At 37.2% G+C, this 17,752-nt stretch overlaps 1 protein-coding gene across 5 annotated transcripts in view; it reads right to left on the bottom strand.

Annotated features, from left to right (window-relative positions):
• MAST2 (microtubule associated serine/threonine kinase 2) overlaps window positions 1–17,752 on the bottom strand; it is a 192,528-nt gene that overhangs the window by 154,375 nt on the left and 20,401 nt on the right. For all 5 annotated transcript variants that reach the window (XM_040565047.1, XM_040565048.1, XM_040565050.1 and 2 more), the window contains exon 3: window positions 14,331–14,473. In XM_040565047.1, the coding sequence (XP_040420981.1) occupies window positions 14,331–14,473 (143 nt within the window). The remainder of the gene's footprint in view (window positions 1–14,330; window positions 14,474–17,752) is intronic.

Raw genomic sequence — 17,752 nt, 5'->3', positions numbered from 1 at the left:
TTTAAATGTCTTTAATACTAAAAAGCAAAGAAATAAAACTGCAGATGATGCCACAAGTACGCTCTGCTTCATGATGCACAACCAAAACCTGAGGGTTCCCCTCCTCGTGCTTTCTTAAGGTCAGATTTACGGCCCAGGAAAGACACTCATCGCTTCCTTGTGCTAACCTTTCAGTGCAGTCTCAGGCTGGGACAGTCACAGAATGCTGTGAAGAGGACACATGGAAAGACCTGTTTGCTGCATCAGCTTCCCATCGTTCCCTCCACGGATAAAAAGTAATACGCCGAACTGACAACGAGGAAGTATTACGAGAAGTGTTTCAAAAGCTGTCCTTCCAGCCTTGTCAGAGTTAGGTCACTAACATCCGTCCTTCTAGAGACAGAAGGATGTCAGATTCTTTCAGTACTACAATACAAATAAGTTGCTCCTCGAGCAACAGAATTAAAAACACCAGGTTTCCTACATACTCAATTTTGCCTTTTGTCATCTTGCTACCTCCTGTGTTCTTTAAAAGCAGCTTCAGCTCTCCTATTTCGCCTGCACCCAAAGGAGACAGCATGTCCCCCAGCTAATCGGCGAGCTGTGTGCTCTGCGATATTTGTGTCAGCCAGTGCTATCAAGCCACAATAAACAATGAACTGCATCTCTCTCAGAGAGAACTTGTGGGGGTGTCTCCTACTCGGCTCCAATTCTTATGAAATTGCAATTACAATTATTTTTGACATTTCTTCCTCTTTTCAAGCCTGGATAAAATTGGCCAGAGGCTTGGAAGTTGCCAGGAAAGAAGGAACAATTGCGCTAACTTTGATTCCCTACCACTGTTCAATGTTTCTTGCAATCATAATCATTTACGCCATTACTTTCAGATTTGGCTAAAGCCAATGCCAAAAATACATGTGCACCCATAGATCTCTTCCAGCTCTGGAGAGACAAAATGATGTTGAGAGAGAGTTTGATTACAGTCAAATACAAAGCCGTAATTTCTTGGTCATGATTTCTTGGTCTTCTGAGTCTTGGCACCATCCCTAGAGAAAATTCTTTCCACGAAAAAGAAGGAGAGGCTTTTTTCTATGCATCAAAAAGAGAAGCTTCTCAAAAAGCTGGTAACATACTGAGTCTGACAGGATCCACGACAAAACTAATTATGGCAGGAAACTACATTAGAAAACAGAGAATTCAATTCTACCACAACATTAGGACTTCAGAGAAGAAGAAAACCAGCAACCACCAGTAGCAATCCACAGTTGCATGCTGAAAAATTATCTGCTAATGTCAAAGGCTTAATATTGAAAGGAAATTTCAAAAATTGCCAATATTGTCAAGTAAAAAAGCTTATATTGGCAGGATGATCTCATACCAGAATGCAAATCAGTACAGTCAAGGTAGAATTCAAGGGAAGGAGCCACTCTTTCCAAAACAGGTGGTGAAGCTGAAGAAACCTCAGTCTCCTAAGGTTTCCTTCTGAAGACACTGAAATGGAAAGCAACTAAACAGAAGCGTGAAGTGGGATGAAAAAAACCGCAAGTGTGACAATAGCAGCATGATTCTAAATATATCTCAAAGTTACCTGGCATCAGCATCAGTTTATTGTAGAAATTTGTTCTGTTCCATGCTACATGGAAGAGCCTTGCTCCTGAACTTCCCACACTAGCAGTCCAATTTCCTTCTCAGTACTGCCTTCAAAGCTCTTTTTGTAACAGGAAGAAGAGTGGAAAAGTCCAAAAAAACCATTCCTGCCCAGCCAAGCTAGAGTTAAGGAGTAAACAGATTACCCAGGAGGTTTCAGTGCAACCAGCACCATGTCAAACCCAGGCAAAATAATCATTTTAATCCTGTATCAACTTCTCCAAGTAAAGTGCAAAAGTAGAAATAACATCAGTTGTTGAGACTGTTACGGAAAATAAGGTTCCAAATAAATCGCTGCCATTTCTGAGAAGAGTTCTTAGGTGCTTTTGGATAGGGGGAGCAAGGGAGGATTAAATTACTGCCTCTGCTGTTAAAGTAAACATGCAAACATTAGACTTAGAATTCTTTGGAGCCTTTAACTTGCCAACAAACTACATTTCCAAAAAATGTATCTCTGGGAAACAGCAAAACTGTCTGGATTAAAAACCAGCCAGTCAATTGAATTTTAAAAAGTAGTTGTCAGAAGAAGAATCAGTACTGAATAGGACCGTTTTGTGTCAACAGAACAGTCATGCATATAAGACTATTCAGCATTTTAATTGATGACCTAGAAATAAATATAAAATCACTGATGAAAAACTTACTGTAAGAGCAGAGTATAAACAGTGAGATCAGCACTGTCAGGGGTATCTGAATGACTCGGTAAGACTGATCTATTCAAATGCTGTTTAGATACAACCAAATGGTTAATTGCACTAGTAACAGGCAACTGGAGCACAAAGGGAACACCTGCATGTCTAACTCCACAGATCTCTTCTTTTTAAACATTGGTACCACCTTTGCCAGTTTCCAGTCCTCAACTACTGAAACTATTTTAAGCAATAGGTTACACAGCACAATTAGTGGTTCACATGTTTCATCCCTGAATTGTGTCGAAAGCTGTCATTATCTCCTTTTATTCACTGAATTAACAACCTCCTTTATCCTGTTTTTAACCACTCCATTTTCCTTTTAACCATTCTTAACTGTCCTTTGCAGGTGGGAAGAGGAAACAGCATTTCTCTGTGCCTCTAACAGGAGGTCTTTAACTAGGTTCCCTAGAGACTATAAAGGAACAGGTCTCTTTGCTGAGGTTCCTCACTCTTTCACAAGCTTTCTCCTAAATCAGTTCATCTTCTTGAAACTGAAAGCAACTTTAATAGGTTTTTCTGATTATTTTTAGTTCTGCCTGCATATATTTATTCCAGCTGCTATTAAAGTGTGGCTTTTTGACTTACATTTTGAACTAGAACTGAGTGCTGCTAAGGATAAAAGCAATGCTACCTGTATCTCTGGTTTACACACAAGTAACAAATCTCCTCCCACTAAGATTTCATTCTACAGCGCCCGAGTCTCCTCGGCACACTGGCGTCAGCACCACTTACCCTGGTCACGTAGTGGGTAAGACAGACCCCAGATTACTACTACTTAATCAGATCCAGGTTTCAACCCTGATGCAGCTGGGGTTGGGGGTTCCTTTAAACATGCAGCACCACTCAGCCACAACCCCAACACATTTCATCTTTCCCACTTACTTTTCTTTGGGGACAAAATACTTGGACACAAGAACTTGATGTAAATGAAACAGCCAGTCCCCAGCATAAAATGCTCAAATTCTGACATGGTTATGTGATTAAAGTAATTACCCAAAAAACAGATAGCAAAAAATATAATTTTGCTTAAGGCTAGCGGGCATTATTATACACTTCCCACTCCTCTGGACTGAGGTATTCAGCACAGAGCAGCAGCTCCGAACAAACAGGTTGAGCTCAATTACGTAGCTCGGGTGGAATCAAGTTAAATCAACTTCCTCCATTTTAGTTAACACAAAACAGAGTTTAATCATCCATTCACTACTTTCTCCAGAACATGAAACTGTGATTACCTACTTTTAAACCCTCAACCAACCAGAGAAGTTTCCTGATGAGCAAAGAAAAACGGAGCTAAAAATTACTTAAGGTTGTCCACAACCATTCTCAGATGGAGATTTCATACAATACAGGCAAAGCTCGATGCTAAAAGCCTTGGTTAATAATGGGACAAAAAAAAGAAACCAGATAGCAGATGGAAGGTCATGCATCATTAATGTACTTAATTGAAGAAGATATGCACCACAATTCTTTTCTCTTGAAATTACTATAATTTATAGTATAGTAAGCCAATCTTGTACCTGTGTTTTAAATTCAAAGCACCCTACATTTTAGTTTAGTTTGAAAGTCAAATTATTTGGGTGAATTAAAGCAAAACAACAAAAACTTACCTAAAACAACCAAATGGTTACTTAATTTTATGTTGCGAATGGTCATTTGAGCAGAATTGAAGAGCTCGTGGATGAAAAGCTCATGATTCGGAACACTTCATTTAGCAAGAAAATACAACCTTTGTTTCTGTAGTATAAGAACTAGTTACTGTATGATAAAAAAAAGTTTGGTGCAAATTTTGACCAACAATAGATCTGTAATATAAGATACAACACTATAGCTTTCACCTTAAGATCTCCAGACCAGTAGCCCACAGCCCAAAGAACGTAGAGTGGAGAAGAATTAAGGAGGTCACAGAAGAAGTATACTTGTACACAAAGCAGTCTGACTCGTAACTTTTCTAGCTACTGTCAAATAATGAAAATGAATATTTGCTGGGGAGAGTTTTCTTCCTGTTTTCTGGAGATAGGGGAAGCCACAGAGAAAAATAAATATTTATGGGAGAACATAGTAGGAACACAAACTTAGGGACATCAAAATAGTCAGGAGTCTTTAAAAGGATCCGGCTCTCACTAGAGATAGCACAGTATACAAAGCTGCAAACAGGCAACCAAGGTTGGCAACCCTGATGAAATGAAAGCAGTAATGAACACTTTGACCTTTGCCTCCGACCCCTGGATTCTTGACAGAGTGATAAACACACTATGTATTTTCCTTGGCAACACTCATTAAGTAAATTAGTTCAATTATCAATATTCAGAAAATTCAAGATGCAAATTTGCCAAAAGTATCTCTGCAGAGTTATGTGGTTACATTTGCTTCTACTAGAAGCCAGTGTGAAAACTTTAGTGTGTGCAGTGTAACCATATCTGTGTAAACTAACAACATAGCTGCATACCTTTAACATAAAGACTATCAAATACTTCCTTCTAATTGTGACTGAAGACAAATACAGAAACCACCTTAGATTTAAAGTTGCATGTTTTATTTAAAATCCAAGGCAGAGAATTTTAATTTCAAGTTTCACACAATACTTTGTTTCCATGGGCAAATTATGCAACTCTGCAATAGGGGTTCATCGTGTAACTATTTTTTACTGTCGCTATACCATATGACCTCATTAAAATAATGAGGTTTGAACATTCGTATCTTCAATTAGAGTTTTGTGGCTTCAAGCAGTTAAAGAACAAATGCTGCCATTAACCTAGACAATACCCCTCAAATACACACCAAATATATTAACAACGTTACTGAATCATGAGGTCATTGTGAAAATATAAGTCTCAGTGGATTCCATCACAAAGCAAAATCTTGAGGATTTTAATAGGATATTATTTAAGGTATAAAATTAAAATCTCTCATTAAGTTATCTCAACAGCTCATTTAATTTATCAGGCTCAAAAATATTTTAAAGGTTATTTTAGGTTAATTACATTTCACATCCTTTCATGACAGATCTGAAACCCTGTACTTCTTTCAGTCCTCTATTATAAACATTTTCCCCTTGCCAATAACTTAAAGTTCACACTGACACACATTTTTGCATACTTGCACTACAGTTTCAACATGACATATTCATGATGTACACAGAATCCATTTTTATTTTTTTCCCAAATGGAAATTTGGTCACTGAAATAAACAACAAAAGCAAGAAGCAAACAAAGCTTCAGAAGAAGCACAATAAATTTTGCTTTTACATACTTAGCCAGCCACAACTGCTTTTCAGTGAACAAAATTTGGATCAGTCCAAAATGTTGCAATACAGTAATCTTCCTCATGTATTCCCAATAATAAATGACGCTTTGAAAAAACAGCCTGGTAATTACTCCTAGTCTGTAAAGGAAATTACTCCTAGTTTGTAAAGGAAAGAACTATATGGACTCCAAATCAAGACTGCAAGTGTAATGGTTATTCTGATTTTATACCTCGTGTTCTCACAGACCAACGACTCTGCAGTTCCCACCTTTGAAGAGTTAAAAACTGCAGAAATGCTCAGGTTAGCAATAACAATGAAGTAAAGCCCAGAAAAAAGACCAAGGCATTTCCTACTTTGAATAATTGACTTCAGAATCTGAACAGTACCTTTACCGGAATCAGTAATAGGTGAGTGATACAGGTACACTATCTACAAAGTGACTGCAGAAATAAGTTATTTCATAGCCCTGTCCATCTGAGTTTTCCTAACATTAATAAACTGAGCTTCACAGAAAGTCTGTGAGGTATGCTTTCCTCCCAGTTTTACTGATGACCAAGTGATTTAACCTCTCTGTATCTCAGTTTATCAAAGTTCAGATATCAGGATTGTTGCATAAGCCTCAGGCTTTAGTACTGTTTCAGTTACAAGGCTGAACTTATCTCTGCCAAGTGATAACACCTCTCCCCCTCTAGTAATCTCAAGGTAATAAGGACTGTAGATTAACTCTTAGGCAAGATTCTGAGCTACAGCTGTTCAGAGGTGAAGCATATAAACAACTATATTCCCATTTTCCTCAAAGCAGTAGAATAAGCAATCACCAAGTCTCTAGAGCTGTAACTGTTTTGCTGGGAAGATGCACTGCATGGCTTGGATAAACCAAAATAACACAGTACAGTTAAAACACACCAAACAACAAAATAGCTGCCAAACACAGGGGATTACGCTACTAATTTCTAGAGCATTTCCAAAGCTTTTGTTAGTCACAGACTTATGAGGGTTTTTTTTATAGATAACTTAAAGCTCAAAACAGTGTGTATTACTGGACAAAGTAGCTTGAAACTCAGGCAACCAAACTATCTCATGCTTGAAGACTGACCGTCTCATTACCTACCGCATCCTAGGTAATAGTTACCAGATGCAGAAAGCAGCTACATTAAAATACTAAACGTGGACATCTCATGCTGCCTACAGTAATACCTACCAAAAAAAAATATATATATATATATACACATATATATAAGGAAACTTCTGAATACTTTAGATTTTTCAAGTTTGTTTGCTTTTACTGTCTACATCAGTATATTCTCATATAAAGGCCAAAAGGAATCACAGAACACTCTTATGGAACAAAGCATCGTTCCAGTGACAATGTCTATTCAAGACTGTCTGTATAACTCTTTGTATTGTCTTAAGTTCCTCACACCTCCCCAAGAAAAAAAAAAAAAAAAAGCTAATTTTCATGCACACTACAGCAGTTTCTCACTTTATACCTACAATAGTGCTGCTGTCAGGAGCAGAACTGACTGCATGTGCCAAAAATCAATTCAACATATTCATAGACAAAAAGTAACACACAGCATCTGAAGATAATGAGAACTGCAATCATTCAAACTGACAGTCTAGTGCCTAACAATTATCACAAGGCAAGTTTTATGAATTCATATTTCCTATGATGACAAGCCTCAGGTTACACAGAAGGGTGTTCAAATTTTTCTTTCCAGTATGAAAACCCCCTTTGAGCCAATGAGTCCACTCGAAAATGATATTCACTTAACTGGAGTTAAAAAAAATGCTGACCTGAAAAGACTGAAAAGACTTCATAGCAAGATGCTGACTGTGTTCAAGTACTATGCACTATATATTAAGCATAACATTGGTACAGAATTTGTCACAATTATTTGTGGTTCTTTATTCAGATACGCATTCATTATTTAGAATGAAATTTCATAGTGAAAATCCTAACAGGACGATCAGTTTTGAATGCCACTGTGAAGCATATGTTCCTGAATTTATCATGAAAATATGCAGAATTATAGCATATGCGTTTTACTTTTCCCACCAGAGATGCCTTAAAGCTGTGACAAAGGTAAATCTCTGCAAGCACTCTAGGCACTGCCTAGTGCTCAGAATACTCACGTATGTTCAAAGAAGCTCTTCTGCAATTTGCTTATAATGGCATTTACTCCTCTGCAAAAGGCCTGATTCTCCCCTTCTCCACATTATCAGATCCTTGTCCTCACTTTCAAGTCTTATCACTCAGCCCGTGCCAGTATGTCCAACCCTCCACCCAGAACTTGCTCCCCACCTCTCCCTCAAATCCAGTCCCTTCAAGAAAACACAAGTCTGGACAGTGCTTTAGTTCTTCAGGCAACACTTACCTTCTATCTAATCTCCTCAGTGCCACATCTTCCGAAATCCGTAACTTACCCAAACTCTCAAAGATTTGCTCACAGACTTCACAGGATAAGCAAATGTAAATTTTTAATTAGTATGCATAAACTTAGGCTTCACATGATCTTAATCTGGAAATCCATTTACTTCCCAACTCAGGCTATTACTGCTATTTTAAAACACAATTTCCATGACTTGATACAGTAATAAATTTCATTCATATAACCATAGTCCTCTTCTATCTTCTACTTTTCTAATAACATGAGACTCGTAAAGTCAAGTATTAAAAGTTCTTTACACCCCAGAACAAGTATATGGTCTTCATGAGCTGTAACTTTAATTATTTTTTATTATTTTAATATTTTTGATTATTTTTCAGTTAAAAATATTTTCAAATGCCTTCAGCAACATTTAAACAGTCAACACCTTATCTCCTAAAACACAAGCAAAAAGTAAGGTTACCTATAACAAAACATTTTGGAAAAAGAGCAGCCGCATGTTTCAGAACACACAAATGTAAATGAAGTTTTCTCATCAGACTCAAACGTCTGCTCCTGTGATAAGTATGCAATCAATCGGCAGGAGGTAGCTCTACACACAACTGGCATTAATGACTTGTCCCCCAACTACTGCTGTATTTTTCAGTAAAAAGACAGAGATTACATCTAATTCTTTTGCAAGGAGGTAGAAGTCTAAGCTCTGTGCACTCACATCACTGTGAGCATTCGTATCAAGCAGCAAGCTAGAGAGTGCAGTGGAAGACCAGCTTTGCAAGCTAATGCTTAATTTGCTAATCAGATGCCTGCAAGTCACCACAAACTCCATTCCTTCCAAGGCCTCATCACTGTGAAATTAGTGAATAATCCCAAATAATACACAGCGAGTCTGTTAAAGCACTGAAAACCAAGTAGGAGACCCAGATATAGAATTTCCTTTCAGAACTAATAGGGATTTGGAAGCAGAATATAAAAAAGTGGAACTTCTAACTACACTGCATTTCAGGTGGATTTTTCAATTGTTAATTTCTGTAGCAAATTTGCAAACAAGACAGTGTTAATGTCTCCTTCTAGCTGCACTATACAGGAAAACATCTCGCTCTCTTCTTTAGGTTGGCCCTGTAGCAATGGTGTCATTTTGTGTTGAAAATGCAATTCGCTATGCTGAGATGAAACCTCCAGTACTTCAGCACCACCTAGCAGGTTATAGACCAAAACACAGTTAGGCAACACAGCTTTTGACCCCAAAAAAATGCAAAAAACAATGATTGATATATTTGCCTCAAAAAAAAAAATCTTTTCTTCTTCTTAACTATCCTAATCACCAACTTTCTGTTACCAGAAAATCACTGTTGCAAGCCATGGTACATTAAAATATGAAGCTAATTCATACTCCAGCTAAAGAAGAAGCCAGACTATTAGCAAGTGGTTACTGTAGAACACAATCACACAAATAGCATTCTTGTGCTGCAAAATCACAAACAATTAATTAGCAGGATCTCTGAAAACCTTTTACTAAAAGTTACTTAGATCTCAGGGTTAAATTATTTATCTCAATTGCTACACGCCCACCAGCAGATGGCAGAACACCACCGCAAATTCCTCACCAGACTTTACAGACATCAGCAATTGGTTTTAGCCTTAACATGAATATAAAGGGAATAATCTAAATTGTGTCATTACAAACCCAAACCTGTAGCCAACTAGCCACTCTCTCTGGTAGCCAAGAATGATACAGAGGTGAAGTACAACATTTTGTAATAAAGAGCAGAGAGAGCAAACTGCACAGGGGCAATACACTGCCACAGGAGGTTTATATATCGGGTACAACTGATTCTATTTCTAATATAGCTAAACTAAATCAAAAGCAAAGGAATAAAAACTTAGAAAATCAACAGTGAATATTATCTCCTAAAAAGCACACCTCAACTTGAACAGCAAAACTAATATGCCACAGTGTGAAGTCTGTCTCAGTTACCAGGTTTCCAGCACAGGCTCCCTCCCTGCCCCAAGGATGACTGTTTGCCCGGTTCTGCTCAGAATAACCTAATCAGCACAGCTTTAGGTAACTGAACGGTCAGAATAGATGAGGCTGAATCGGGGCTGTCACTGGCTTAGTGTAATTCAACACAGGAAGTTCTTCAGGGTGTGAGTAATTTCAAGGCCTTGCATCTGAGACTTTCTGTCCTCCAGATTGTTATTCAAAATCTAAGAGGTTTTGTTGTGTGTGTTTTTTTTTAACTACTTCTTGTAGAACAAGACCAGGCAAAGGCAAACTTTCTGATGCACTCTACAACATGATTGGCTCATTTTAACCATTACCTTGCAAAGCGGATGTAAAACCATAAGTCATTTGAAATTATTCTCTGAACAGGACACTGACTCTGGAAGGAAACCTTACAAGTCTGGCATCAGGATTAACAAGGCACCAACAGAGTCACCAGACTTCATCTCTGGAAACAAAAAAATGACCCAGACCATATATTGTGTGGTACAGAATACAAGGAAGAAAGTTTATGCCAACAAGAGACCTGCTGCTAAACCAGAATCCTCAACCTTATTTTCGAAAATGATGCTGTTTTCAGTTCAAGGAGTACAGGGAGCAGTTCAGAAAACTTAAGTTTGTAAGAAGGAAAGGGAAAAAAAAGGTTCAAAATTTCTTTCACAAAAGTATCAAATTTTCCAATGACAGGCTTCCTTCAAGTGTTTTCCCATCACCACTGTTGGCAACAGGAACATGCATGGTTTCTTATTCTTGGACCATCTCTAATTTTTCCAGGCACTAGATAGTGAGCAATGCATGAGAGATGTAGCCCAGGAGTTGGGCTCAATGATCCTTGCAGGTCCCTTCCAACTTGGGATATTCTGTGATTCTAATTTATGGGTAGCACACTATCGGACGTTCTTTCACAAAAAGCTGGAGACAGTGCTTGAGATGTGCTATGTGCAAAGGGAACACGCACGCACACACGCACGCACATTCCTCTTTCTCCACAAACGTAAATACATATTTGGCGACGGTGTGGTACTCCAGTTGAGCAGCCTATCCTTAACAATAAAAATTAACGAAAAATCATCCCTTGTCCACCCATACACACTCCAACCCTGGAATATTAACACTTTGTGCCATTGAAATAAATTGCTTTTGGCAATCAAATTCACTCTATGAATTTTGTCAGAATAACTGTTTGCAAGAAAGACCCTCCCAATCCACCTCCTCTACAATAATGTTCTCTTCTCAAGTTTTTCCCTTTCTAAAATTAACAAGCCCTGATGCTTTTCATGTCTTTTTTTCAAAAGAGAATGCATCCTTATTGCCAATCATTCTCATCAGTTGTCTTCAAAGCACAATCCAAATCCTAACTCCTTTAAGACAGGGAGTCTGCAAGCCAAGTTTTCAGATAAATGAATCCCCAAACTAAGTCATGAGAGATTTTCCACATTATTATCCTTCTGTTCCTTATACACAGTTTTTCTATCCATCACCCTGTATTTTTTTCCTTCATTTTTACTACATTTGAGTCTTGAGAGCAGAAAATATCAGAGATGCCCAGAACAAAGCCTGTGTCTTTATTCCCCCCAATTACTTTTTTTCGGCACCACCTGAGGGAATTACATTCTTAAATATGGAATAAAAATCATAGGACGCTCCTCAACAGAAGTCCATCTACTACAATCACAGACGTGTCTTAGAGTTCATGATGACCTGAAGGTCATGGTATGAAGTCCTCACATATTTAGAAGGCACACAGATCTGATCAACATCGCAAGAGCACTCGGCATTCAGGCTATGATGGCTTCCTTCTCAAGTCAAGGATCTAGTGGCAAGTGCTATGCAAGCACATTAAACCAGATTATCACACATGTAAAGACCTGAAACGTTCTAACAATAAATTATGCTTATGAAGTTTAGCATGTTACAATGTCATTTCCAATTCTTGAGCTGTTGCTAGTAAGTAGCCTAGCTATCAGTCTTGTTTCAGAAGCTACAAACTAATTTCTAAGGAGTTGCTACCATTAATTTATTGTTTAACTTTGTAAACAAAATTGAAAAAAATAAATTTAAGCACAGAAAAAAAAACAAAACACCACCGCTGAATACCAACAAAGCAATTTGGCAAAGCAAAATACACTGATACCTACAGTACCATAAAGTGGAAGCAGAAATAACGCACGTAGCTCTGAGTATTATGCCTTCCCAGTACCACACTCTCATTTCTCCCTAGCTATCCTTCTATTGTATTAGTAACGAATAATAGGAGAATTAAATGCTCTAACAATCAAGGCTGGCACATTAAAATGACACTGTGCATTACTGAACCTACTCATCTCTTAATAGAGCTATTCTTCTAAGAAGATTAATTATACTGGCAAGAAACCCTTTGCTGTTCTAATTTGTGAAACATATTTCAATACCACAAGCATATTAGAAGAGCTGCAAACACATAACTAGCTCTGAGATCCCAGGACTCACTGCATTTAATTAGGTGTTCATCCTGTGACCAGCTCTTTAGTCACTGCTTTAGAAGCCCATTTCATATAAAAAAATTTAATTTCTAGGCTTAATTAACTGCAACTGCAATTAACATACAGCCCACCATAAACCATACAGAGGTAGGAAAACGGCCATATACTTCAGTACCTAGCAACAACACAGAAGGACAAATACTGGATTTATAGCTGAATTTGTCTGCTTTAATTAGAAAGATGATTATTTTAAAATAAATTATTGACATTGCATTTCATATCAGAGCATTTGATAGACAGCACAAACACTGCCATGACAAACTGAAAATACATCACATTAATATGCAGCACTACCATGCAAACACATCTGCAGCCCACTGAATTGTGCAAAGCTGTTAAACAACAAAGCAGGATTCCAAATTAAATATCCGAGAACTAGTGCTTTGGTTTAAAGCATAGCTATTTTCATTAAGCTATAAAACTTCAAGGTATTTGCCTACCACCAGGCAATAAATCTGTATTTCAATGTTTTGCTTTTTCCCTTTTTCCTCTTTTTTTTTTTTTTCCTTAAGTCCCCACCAGATAAGTACTTGGATGCCATGTTCATGTGCCAATTTTTACTTCTATTCATATAAAGAAATTACAACCACTGCTAAGAACAAATATTTAAGACCAAAACCGACAGAAGAGTATCTACTGACAGGCACCAAAGACAAGACAATACAATTAAATCAAATCAATGTAGTAGCACATCTAAAAATGCTAAGACTACAAACACTTCATTTTGAAACCAAAACACAAACACATGGATTTTTTGACATCAAAGATTTTAATTTCTTTTCAAATTCTGGTGGTACCATACTGCCAAGGATTCCCAAAAAAGTCTAACGGGTAGCAATCTAAGGGCTACTACATACAAGGTACACCATTTAACTTAAGGGGTCATTGCTTCAATAAACTAGAAGCATTACAAGGGGTCATTGCTTCTTACAATATAAGAAACATTTACCCAGTTCCTTACAGCCCTATAAGATGGTGCAGTTGACACACCAAAATTTGGTCATTTCAGTAACACTTGCTATAGGGACAACATTACGGAAACTCGGCAAAAAAAATAAGCTCCTAGCTTTGCTTTTAGTTTACCATTTATGAACAATTTATGTTGCATGTATGACTGCCCAAAAATAGCTGATAGCTGTCTTTTCCTACTCTTAAACTTCTCTTCTCCTTGCACTTCAAACATTTAAAATAGTTAGAGGGAATAAGGAACATCAAAAAACAGAAGTTATGTTCCTTTTGGTTTGCAATTCCATCTTGACTATAGCCAGTTGAATTTCCTTCCCACATATAACATTCTCTTCTTCGAGAATGCTAATTTAACAGATGCAACATTCTTCAAAAATATATTCATTTCTACTAAAACCGTTTGACAGAAATCATGCAGAACAGCAGATGTCAGTTCCAGCTTTTCAATTCCATGGACAGTTATTCCTTTCAGCTTCATCCCCCTAGCTGCTCTCTGGGGAAATAGGCCAAGGTAGCTACTCAGAAAGCTGCTTCCCAATTAAACTTGTTTCAGATGGTCAGGTTCCCATGCTCACATCTCTCTAGACTTCCAGTGATATTTTTTTTCTTTCGGGAATCAGGCAGCTTAAGTAGCATCAAAAAAGAGCTTCCCTCAAAAAGAAATAATTCTTTGTACGCACAATTTTTTCCTTTTCATTTTTCTGTCAAAAAACAGGATGAATACATTCTTCTCTTAATTCACCTCCAACCCAAAAAAATGGGCACATGAACAAAACGCGGCTTTCAGTGAGAGGGAGGAGAGAAAGCAAGGTAAAAACCATAGCAAGGGATCACACCACTCTTGATTTATAGCATGAAATCATCAAGATTATTGCCAGACTTACTCACCAAGCCAGCAGTAAGTGAAGGAGCAGATTGTCCTAGAGACTGATTTCTCATGCGAACCAGGTTTGAGGTATCTCCAGGTGGCTGCCATATTGTCTGTCCCACTCCACTGTGGACACTATTTGATAAGGGAAGTAGCTGTTTTCCTTTAAAAACAAAACCAAAATACTATCAACTTGTTTTTAAACAAGTTTGCAAGTTCATAATACCATGCTGATAACAAATGTTGCATATGTAGAAGAAATTGCTCATAAAAAAGCAATTTAAAAGTTTTGATTGGCGAGAACTTGTAAAAGTATACTACCTGTGAATTCATTACCTTTTATAATTAAATATTTTTAAATTATTTACTTTCATTATCAGGTAACGGACAAATCCAAAATCTTACAGAAACAGACTTCTATCACTTCATACCTTTCTGTAATTTGCACCGATCAAGAAGAAAACAGCATTTGCTGCCAATTAAAGCATTTATTGCCCTACAGAGAGGAAATGTTCATGTTACAATATCCTTGAAGTATAACTTCAAAAATTCTCATGAAAATACACTCAATTTTACAATATTACCTCTTCTCAATAACTTAGCCAATCTGACATCCCTGCTTTCCCATACTACTGCAACATTCAGCAGCAGATTTCATTCAGCTCTGGTCAGAAAATAGTGTATGTTTAACCATTGTTTTGCTTTGAGTCAGGGACCAATATTTTCTCTTTAAGAGAAAATTCACTGGTCAGCAACATCACAGTATCCTAAAACTACATTCTGTATTTTTTCTAAGCCTCCTTTGCATCGTATTAGTACAGATGCTGATCTCCCATGCCGCACGCACAGCGCGAAGATCTACAACAAGTTATCTCAACAAGCTCACACCATTGTGCCTTACTGCAGGAAGTATACAATAATCATTTAAGAGGATCTGCTCAATACGTTTTTTTTCTAGTCAATATAAAACTGTTTTGAAAATGACAAACAGTAAATTTCCAGAACAAGAAAGAAACAAAGTAAGTCAGATTTTGACTGTATCAGGAGTGACAGTGTCCTTTTACGTACAATGTCATTCACAATAAAAAGAGAAGACATTCTAGCAGTTAAAACACAAGTGAAAAAGCATTTAAATCCTGATTCCACTATTAGCTTCCAAATGACTTCCTCTGTAACTCCAGTCAGACTCTGTAATTCAATTTCACCATCTGCAAAGTGGGAGCAAATAATACCTCTTTTCTTTAAAAATTAAGATTGTCAGATTAAATTATTTCAATGTCCAAAGCTCAAAAATGAAATATGGACTGTTAATAGTCAACTATCCTAGACATTACCTCCCACATTAAAACAGTGCAAAGCACTTATTTATATATGGGAAAAGGAAATACTAGTTCTGAAACAGTGCATGCCCTCCCCTCCTTCTCCTTCCAAGTACAGTGAACATGGTTGCATTCAAGAGATTACTACATGCTCAGATTCTACAACAGGAATCACAGGAGGCTAAGACATTTGTTGCAATCAATAGCAGGAAGAAGTCTGCATCTTTCATCACATACTGCAGAAAACACTTTTTCTCAGCAGGCTATTCTTTTGCGGATTCTTCAACTTGACCTTAGAATTAGATGTGGAATATTACATTTGTTATATAAAAGCAGCTACAAGATTTGGAAAACTGTCAATGCGATCATCCACGATTCCATGTGGGTGATGGTGGGGTGTTTCTGGTTTGTTTGTTTTGTTTTTGTACCTTGGTTATGTTAATTTTCAGTAAAAGTTAAAAGTAATGTACTAACTGTACAGTAACGGAATGAGGCAAAGTATGAGAGATGAGAAGGCTCAACTTTGGCAAGCAAATAAAGATCCAACATATTAGTACCTTTTTCTCAGTCCCATTCAAGCTGCTTGCAGCTATGGACATGATTTTTGTGGTTTGCTCATTTTCAAATTATGTGTAAATACAATGACTCTGCTTCTCTGCAGAGGTCTAAAACTACAGAAACGTACAATGCTGTATTTATCTCAGTAAAGCACTAGAAAAGTATCCTATAATAGCAATTCAAAGCATGTAATTATCTACCCATTCAAAATGCCAGCACTTGAGAGCAAGAATAACATATGATATAGTTATCAATATCTCCTTTTAGTTCCACAAAAACAGCTCACGTATAAGCAAAATAGAACTTTTTTCAGGGAATCAAGAAGTCACCTACTGCGTAAACTGAATCCAGGAAGACAGTTTTCCATCAACAGTCAAATCTCAGCCATCCAGTTTGCATGCACAACCATCTATTTAATCTATTAGCATGTATTACTCAAATTGATTTGCTGCTGTCACTAAAATAAGGTGGAATTATTTTCAGGATGGAGCTTGAAGCTAAAGCCTTTCCCTACCATGCCTCAAATCCTGCATACGTTCCCAACACCTGCATTTAAAATATATATCTAAACATCTACATTTCCTTTATCCAATTGAGTTAAAATGATCTGGTTGGGGCTCTTTTCCCCTTCCTGTATCAGGTTATAGCAGACTGAAAATTCACTAAGATGCAGCAACTAATTATGGAGGACATTATCATTTCAGACACAAAATTTACAAGAATTTTATACCCAAACAGAAAAATATATATTTTTTAAAAACCATAGAACTTCTCATTTTCCTGCTTCCTCTTGCTTACTTCTTCTTTTATTCTCCTCTAGTGATTAACCTACCTTAAAGAACAACCTTACTTGCACACAAAACATGAGTGAGTTTCCATTTTTCAAAAACAACCCATTTATTACAAATAAAACATTAAGACAAGGCCAACCCAAAATAAAATGTGCACACTTTACTGCTTATTTAATTCCATTACACCCAGCACCTCAAACATTAGTATATTTATCTTTCTCCAGATAAGGGACAGAGGGAACAAAGCTTTTTGTATTTTCACAATCATATAAGTCAAGCCCATGCTACCGCCAAAATGAGTGGTTCCGCTCTCTTCCCCTCCCACCTGAGAATTTCAAGCCCTTCTTGTTCTTGCTCTAACATGCAAATAGTCAAACAGTCAGCCTAATTAGGGAGGAAATGGGCTGAAAGTTAACCCTACAGAAGAACAGTGGTATTCAGGCAGATCAGCTATTTTATTCTAGACTGATCATGCAGCTAGCTCTGTATGGTCCAATGCTGGTATCACAGACTTTGATACAAGCTCTAAATAATTGTGCAAGCATCCCCTCGTCCACGTATGAAGTGTCTGAAAAAGCGAACTACTGAACTTGGTCCAACATTTTTGACTCGTTAGTAGATTATGCTCACTCCATGGTTCTACAGTAGTCATGAACTAAATTTTCTGATAGAGCTGAAGACTGTGTTCAGAAGAAAAAAAATATATAAACTGAAAAAATATATTTTTTTTCAAAGCAGCATTTTTACTTTGAATCGCAAACGTTTACAGGGCTT

The sequence above is a fragment of the Cygnus olor genome, chromosome 8 (genome assembly GCF_009769625.2).
Source record: "Cygnus olor isolate bCygOlo1 chromosome 8, bCygOlo1.pri.v2, whole genome shotgun sequence".
Lineage (NCBI taxonomy): Eukaryota > Metazoa > Chordata > Aves > Anseriformes > Anatidae > Cygnus > Cygnus olor.
This window is presented reverse-complemented; position numbering and strand designations above follow the sequence as displayed.